At 60.2% G+C, this 7010-nt stretch overlaps 1 protein-coding gene across 1 annotated transcript in view; it reads left to right on the top strand.

Annotated features, from left to right (window-relative positions):
- Positions 1–7010, top strand: part of Lfng (LFNG O-fucosylpeptide 3-beta-N-acetylglucosaminyltransferase) — a 9937-nt gene that overhangs the window by 1376 nt on the left and 1551 nt on the right. The window contains exons 2-7 of the mRNA XM_013023382.1: positions 5–172; positions 4230–4278; positions 4618–4717; positions 4834–4987; positions 5790–5875; positions 6023–6188. Coding sequence (XP_012878836.1) covers positions 5–172; positions 4230–4278; positions 4618–4717; positions 4834–4987; positions 5790–5875; positions 6023–6188 — 723 coding nt within the window. The remainder of the gene's footprint in view (positions 1–4; positions 173–4229; positions 4279–4617; positions 4718–4833; positions 4988–5789; positions 5876–6022; positions 6189–7010) is intronic.

Below are 7010 nucleotides of genomic sequence, written 5' to 3' on the forward strand. Positions count from 1 at the left end.
CGTGGGTCCACAGCCCGGGGGCGCGCCCCGAGCCGCCGACGGACAGCCGCGGCCCCCGGCCGAGCCGCTGACGCCCCGAGACGTCTTCATCGCGGTCAAGACCACCCGAAAGTTTCACCGCGCGCGCCTCGATCTGCTGCTGGAGACCTGGATCTCGCGCCACAAGGAGATGGTGAGCCCCCCGCGTCCCCGGGCGGGGCGGGCCGGGGGGCCGGGCGCGCACCGGTCCAGCTGGCCGCGGGGATGGTGATGGCCAGGCTGCATCCCTGTCCAGCCACGGGGCTGGCTGGGGGGCGGAGACGCCCGTTCCTCTCCTTCAGCCCAGGGTGCCTGCCGCGGCCTCTTTCCTTTATACCTTATAGCCTGCAGGGAGGAGGGTGAGCGGGGGAACGCTGGACACCATTGCCACCGCACGGGCGGGTGCCAGCTTGTACTCTTAGCTACTCAGGAGGCTGAGATCTGAGGATCGCAGTTCGAAACCAACCTGGACAGGAAGTCCTTTAATGAACTTCCAGAACCCCAGAAGTGGAGCTGGGGCTCAAGGGGTAGAGGGCTAGCCTTGAGCGCGCGCGCACACACACGCACACACACACACACACACACACACACAGCCTAAGGACAGCACCCAGGCCCTGAGTTCAAGCTCCAGAATTGGCAAGAAAGCTGAATGGTCTGCATCCACCCTACAGCTGATGTTAGTTCTCCAAATGTTGGAGCAAAGAAGGGTGTTACTTCTCCTCAAGCCTCTGCAAGCAGATTGGGCTTCAAACAGTTCCTGGTTCAAACAGTCCCTGGGCTCCTTGAGGGTGAAGGGAAGCCAGGGGCACTGCACCCTCTATCCCTGTTCATTACTGTATGGTGTCAAGTTGATGCTGGCTGGTGAGTCCTGGAGAGAGGGAAGGAAGGAAGAGAGAAAGACCAAGAGGGGGAGGGAGAGGGAGAAACAAGCAAACACACAGCATGTCCTAGGTTTCTGGGCCTGTGGGGAGAGGGTCTCCCCACTGTACAGTCCTTTAGGCCTGGAGCCTTCCACTCTGAGAACCAGTGTCTTTCACACACATAATCAAGATACACACCACTTTGAATTTTCCCTTGAGGCTACGCGAGGACAGTTGGGGCGGGAAGAAGGCAGAGTGTGAGCCCGCCAGGGGGAGTAAGGGAACAGACCCAGAGGCCTGGGGTATTTGAAGTTGGGGGGGGGAATCTCAAAGAAGACCCTACTTCCCTATTCCCTACAGATCCAGGGCATTTTTGGTTTAGCTTAGCCCTGTTTGGGGGCAGTCTTGGTGAGCTCCTGACCGAGGCCACAGCGTGGGCAGGGTCTTATCTGGTCCTGGCTGGGGAGGGGCCCTGGGAACCCCAGGGCAGCCTCCTGGGAATGAAGCATCCCTTTCCCAGGGGCTCAGCAGGCCGGCAGGAGGGGCAGTGGGGGCCATGGGTTTTGTTTGGCGGCCGGGCCGTTAGGACGGCTCTCACGCTGGCCCCTTGGGCAAGGTAACAAAGCGTCTTTCTCCAGCCCAGAAAGGCGTCGGGCCTCTTGTGTGCAGCTATGCGCTCCATGGGAACCGCTGCTGGCGCACTGGCCACTCAGGTTGCCTGGTGATGAGGGGGCCTCTGCCCCCCCCCCCGGCCCTGACTGACAGCCCTTGTGGGGCACCATCCCTGAGCCAGAAGCACCCCGCCTCCAGCATTTGGTCTCCTGCTGTGTGACCTTGGGCAGCCTCTAGTCCCTCTCTGGGCTGCCACCAGCTCTGACCACCCGTTGTCTTAGAATCTGGGGGCTTTCTCAAGCAGAGGGGTGGGGTCAAGGGAGGCGGGTACGAGTCTCCACTGGGCTGGGCAAAATGGGGCCAGACCTAGGGTCTTCCTGATCCTGTGTCTTCACGAGATGGTTGCAGAACCTGCAGACTTGGGGAGCCTGGGAGGTGCTCTGCGTTGGGGTCTGCCACTCTACTGGGTGAGCCCTGTCTCAGCTAATGCACACAGCAAGCAGAATCCACCACCACCACCACGCATGGCATGTTGTGGGTGGAGGGGGTGTCTTTGGAAGTCACAGCAAAGGGCTGCCACCCCTTCAGTCTGTGCAGGCTCAGGCAGAATGGCTGTGTAAGCCAAGAGGGCATTGCCTGTTGGGAGGGGAAAGTTCGGGAGGAGGTACCCAGAATGGTATGGGGCATCCAGATAGCATCAGCTTGGGGTCAGGAAAAGCAGGGTACGGAGAGCCCTTGTCCCACCCACTGCCACCCCCCCCACCTTCCCAGAGTGCGCCAGGCTGCAGGCTGCCACCGCCAGGGCCACAATGGATGGGGCAGAACTTGGCATCCTGTGTTTCTTTGAATCGCAGTTCCAGGAACAATACTGCTTCCTGTGGGTGCCCCCCCCCCCGCGGCCTCCTGCTCTCGTTCAGCCCTGTGGCCCTCACTGCCGTGATCTTCCTCCTTTAGGGAAGTTGGGGGAGGTGCCGATGGGGGTGGGTCCCTGGTCTGGGGCATGGCCAGAGGCCGGTGCCTGCAACTCCAATCTAGGTCCCCAGCTTGAGTGGTGCACACCACCCAGGCCCTTCCCGAGAGGAAGGGACACAGTCTGTGCCTGGCGCCTGGCTCTGCACAGCCCGGCAACGTCGCACTTATTTTTACAGAGGAAACTGAGTCTGGTGCATGCCCTACACACCCCCTTCTCCAGGCTGCCCTATGTTGGGGACCCAGAAGGCCTGGCACCCCCACACCCTCAAGTCCCGCACCTCCAGAGCTATCCTGGGGGCCCCCCTGCTCCCTAGCTGAACAAAGGTGACTTTAATCGGTGTAGCCTTGGGCTGGGGTTTTCGGGAGAACAGGCTTGAGCTCACTAAGAAAGCATTTTCCTTTAATCCCGCGCCACTGCGGAGCGTCTGCACGGGCTGGCCCTCTCCACCTCCCACGGCATTCCTGGGCTAAGATGCTGGGGTGCGGGCGGGGGGCTGGGTGCGAGTCTGTACGTGTGGGCCGCCATGGGTGTCTCTTGGGCTCTGGAAGGAGGGGTGCCAGTCTGGCTCACACCTGCCCCTCCTCTGGCCCTTTTCCGGTCCTGTGGTCCTGCCAGGAGCCTGAGCTGCCCAATGGGGGTTTTCCCTGGTGCTGAAGCCACCCTTGGAACTGTTTATTCATGGAAGGAAATCAAGGCCTGGTCGGTGTGTGTGTGTGGGGGGGTGCCCTGCTGTCTTTCCTCTGAGCATCCCCCATCCGCCCCAGGCTTGCACTCTGTGGGTGCGGCAGGCGGCACGCGCTGGGCGGGCCAGCCCAGGAAGAAATAGGAACATTCCTGTCCGTGTGTGGACCGGCCCAGGCGGGCGCCGGCAGCTCCTGGCCCCGCCCCGGCGGCCCCCTTCTCTACCGCAGAGCAATCCTGGCCCGGGATTGCCTTGTGCCGGCACTAGTGGGGCCTGACAATGTCTCCGGGCACGGCCTTCGTGAGCGGGAGGGCTGCCCCTTGGGGGCTGGGGACAGGAGCCATTTCCTGCCACCCCTCCCCTGGCCAGCACAATTGAAGAACCTGCCAGGGCCATTCACGCCTGGGGGGGCTGGGGGGGGTAGGATTGTTGCCTGGCCTGTGGCCACGCCCCTGCCAGAGACCTCGTGTCCAGCCCAGCCCAGTTAACCAGGCCAGCTGTATGGTAATAACTGGCCGGCCACTCCTGCTTAACTCGGCCGAGTTAAGGCTGCCCTGGCCCAGGACAAAGCTGGCGGACAATGCCTGGTGATTCATCCTCCCTCTGGGCCCTTTGTCTGCCCGGACTTGGCAGCCGCCCAGCAGAGGCCTTTGTCCCCGATCTGAGCGTTGGAGGCTCTGCTTCCCAACGCCGACCTCGTCCGCCCCTCCCGCTGCCTCCAAAGCAGCAAGCCGAAAGCTGAGTCAATAAGGGTGTGTGCTGGCCAGGTGCACAGCGAGGGAAGTCTGTTACCTGGCGGGCAGGTGGGACGGTGCACCTGGCTCGTGCCTCGCTGCTGCCCAGGTGACCTTGGCCCAGCTGCTGAGATGATGATGGAGCGGTGGCCCCAGCCCAGCTGCCACTCACACCTGGAGCGCTCTCGCTTCCCGCCCCCCACCCCCCTGTCTCTGCACGTGGGGAGATTGGGGTGCAGAGAAGAAAGATGAGGCATACTGAGCCATAGGTGCAGAAGCTTTAGGACCCCACCCCATGCCCGGCCCGGGGACACTGAGCAGAGGGCTCACGGTCTTGTTTGTCTTTGTAGACATTCATTTTCACGGATGGGGATGATGAAGAGCTGGCCAGGCACACGGGTGAGCCTCGGATGGGAGGGGGGTGCTGGGCCTTATCCAGAGCAAACTCCACCCCTGCGGGGGCTCTGAGGACCGTTTCCTCCACGCCCCACCCCGCCCCACCACTCGGGGGCTCCCCCATTCTCATGTAGATAAGGCCTTTTCAGTCCTCCAGGCCCTTTGAGCCCAGCGAGAGGCAACAGGTGGCGGGTGCTGGGAAAAAGCTGGCTGAATGGGCAGGGGCGGGCAGCCGGGGGGAGGGGGGCAGTGCTGGGGGAGGGTCCGCAGACCCAGAGCCCAGCACCAGGGTAGGGGAGGCCCCTGTGGATCCCGCCTGAACCCCAGGCTCTATGCCCACAGGCAACGTGGTCAACACGAACTGCTCAGCCGCGCACAGCCGCCAGGCTCTGTCCTGCAAGATGGCTGTGGAGTATGACCGCTTCATCCAGTCGGGGAGGAAGTGAGTAGGCCCCAAGGTTTCTCCCCTGGACCCCATAAACCTCCTGTGCCTCCTCCTCCTTCCCCTGGCCTCATCAGCCCTGGCAGCCCCTCCCTGATGGTCTACCCTGCCCGCAGATGGTTCTGCCACGTGGATGATGACAACTACGTGAACCTGCGGGCCCTGCTGCGGCTACTGGCCAGCTTCCCGCACACCCAGGACGTGTACATCGGCAAGCCCAGCCTGGACCGGCCCATCCAGGCCACTGAGAGGGTCAGCGAGAACAAGGTGGTGAGTGTCGCCCCCTGCTGTTCACCTAGGTCTATCACCTCCCCCACCACCAGGAAGTGAGAAGGGGAAAGGGATAGGCCAGAATCGATTGTCCACTGGCGAGGACTGTTCATTGCCTGGAAGGGGCAGACCTTCCTGCTGGTATGGAGGTTGTGCAAGGGACTGGATGTGGAAGTTTTTTAGGGGTCTTAACAAGGAAGCAGAAAATAAAAAATAGACTGTGGTCTCCTCGGGGCCAAGGGCAGTGACCTTGGCCAGGCCCAGAGTGGAATGTTCCACTGGGGTGAGGGGGCTTTCGGCTAAGCTAAGGTCGGAGTGATCTGCCTGTGGACAAGCACATAAGCACGCACATGGGGCTGTGCTTGACCCTGGCGAATGAGGCGGGCGTCAGTCCTTCCATACTCCATCTTTAGATACATTAAAAAAGATTAGACCAAGAGAGGACAGGTAGGTCCTTTGTATAGAGTCTTTGGATACAAAAAAAAAGATTGGGCTGAGAGGGAAGCAACAGGGAGTTAGAAGAAAGAACAAAGCAGCCTGGCTCACACCTGTAATCCTAGCTACTCAGGAGGCTGAGACCTGAGCAATGTGGTTCAAAGCCAACCCACGCAGTCCAGTCTGTGAGACTCTATCTCCAGTTAACACCAGAAACCGGAAGTGGCGCTGAATGCTCACCTTGAGCTAAAGAGCTGAGGGACAGCACCCGGGCCCAGAGTTCAAGCCCCATGACCAAAACAAAACAAAGAGCAAATCAGATGCCCATCCGGTGGGGTCTCACCACACTTCCCTCCCACCCCCCCAGCGTCCTGTCCACTTCTGGTTTGCCACCGGCGGGGCTGGCTTCTGCATCAGCCGAGGGCTGGCTTTGAAGATGAGTCCCTGGGCCAGGTGAGTGCAGACACAGGTGAGGCTGCCCACCCTGGGGGTTCTGGTAGAGGGCCTAGGGAAGGTGGGGGACAGCAGGCAGGAGACCTTCCCCACATCTCCACCGTGCAGTGCTGGCTCACTTCGCCCTCCCCTCCCTCCCTCCCACAGCGGCGGCCACTTCCTGAGCACAGCAGAGCGGATCCGGCTTCCAGATGACTGCACCATTGGCTACATCGTGGAGGCCCTATTGGGCGTGCCCCTCCTCCGCAGCGGCCTCTTCCACTCCCACCTCGAGAACCTTCAGCAGGTGCCCACCTCGGAGCTCCATGAGCAGGTACACGGAGGACGTGGGCAGAGAGGAGGGAGGGGTTACGCAGGAGAGGGAAGAACGGCGTGGAGTCTGGTTTTTTTTTTTCCTCTCATACCTATAATCCTAAAATCTGAGGATTATAGTTCAAAGCCAGCCTGGGCAGATAAAAACCACAAGATTCTTATCTGTAATTAACCTACAAAAAGCTGGAAGTGGGGCTGGGAAGGTGGCTCAGTGGTAGAGCGCTTGCCTTGCATGCATGAAGCCCTGGATCTGATTCCTCAGCACCACATAAGCAGGAAAAAAAAAGCCGAAGTGGCGCTGTGGCTCAAGTGGTAGAGCACTAACCTTGAGCTGAAGAGCTGAAGGACAGCGCCCAGGCCCAGAGTTCAGGCCCACGACCGGACCCAAAAAAAAAAAGCTGGAAGTGGAGGTGTGGCTCCAATGATTGAGAAACTAGAGGCTCTGAGTTCAAATCTCAAGACAGGCACAATCTTTTTTTTTTTGCCAGTCCTGGGGCTTGACCTTAGGGCCTGGGTGCCGTCCCTGAGCTTTTGTGCTCAAAGCTTGAATTCTGCCTCTTGAGCCATAGTTCCATTTCTATTTTTTTGGTAGTTAAGAGATAGGAGTCCCAGGATTGGGAAGGTGGCTCGGTGGTAGAGCATTGCCTTGCATGCCTAAGGCCCTGGGTTCGATTCCTCAGCACCACATAAGCAAAAAGAAAAAAACCGGAACAGCCGGGCGCTGGTGGCTCACACCTGTAATCCTAGCTACTCAGGAGGCTGAGATCTGAGGATCGCGGTTCAAAGCCAGCCCGGGCAGGAGAGACAGTGAGACTCCTATCTC

This window comes from Dipodomys ordii, unplaced genomic scaffold (assembly GCF_000151885.1).
Source record: "Dipodomys ordii isolate 6190 unplaced genomic scaffold, Dord_2.0 Scaffold68, whole genome shotgun sequence".
NCBI lineage: Eukaryota > Metazoa > Chordata > Mammalia > Rodentia > Heteromyidae > Dipodomys > Dipodomys ordii.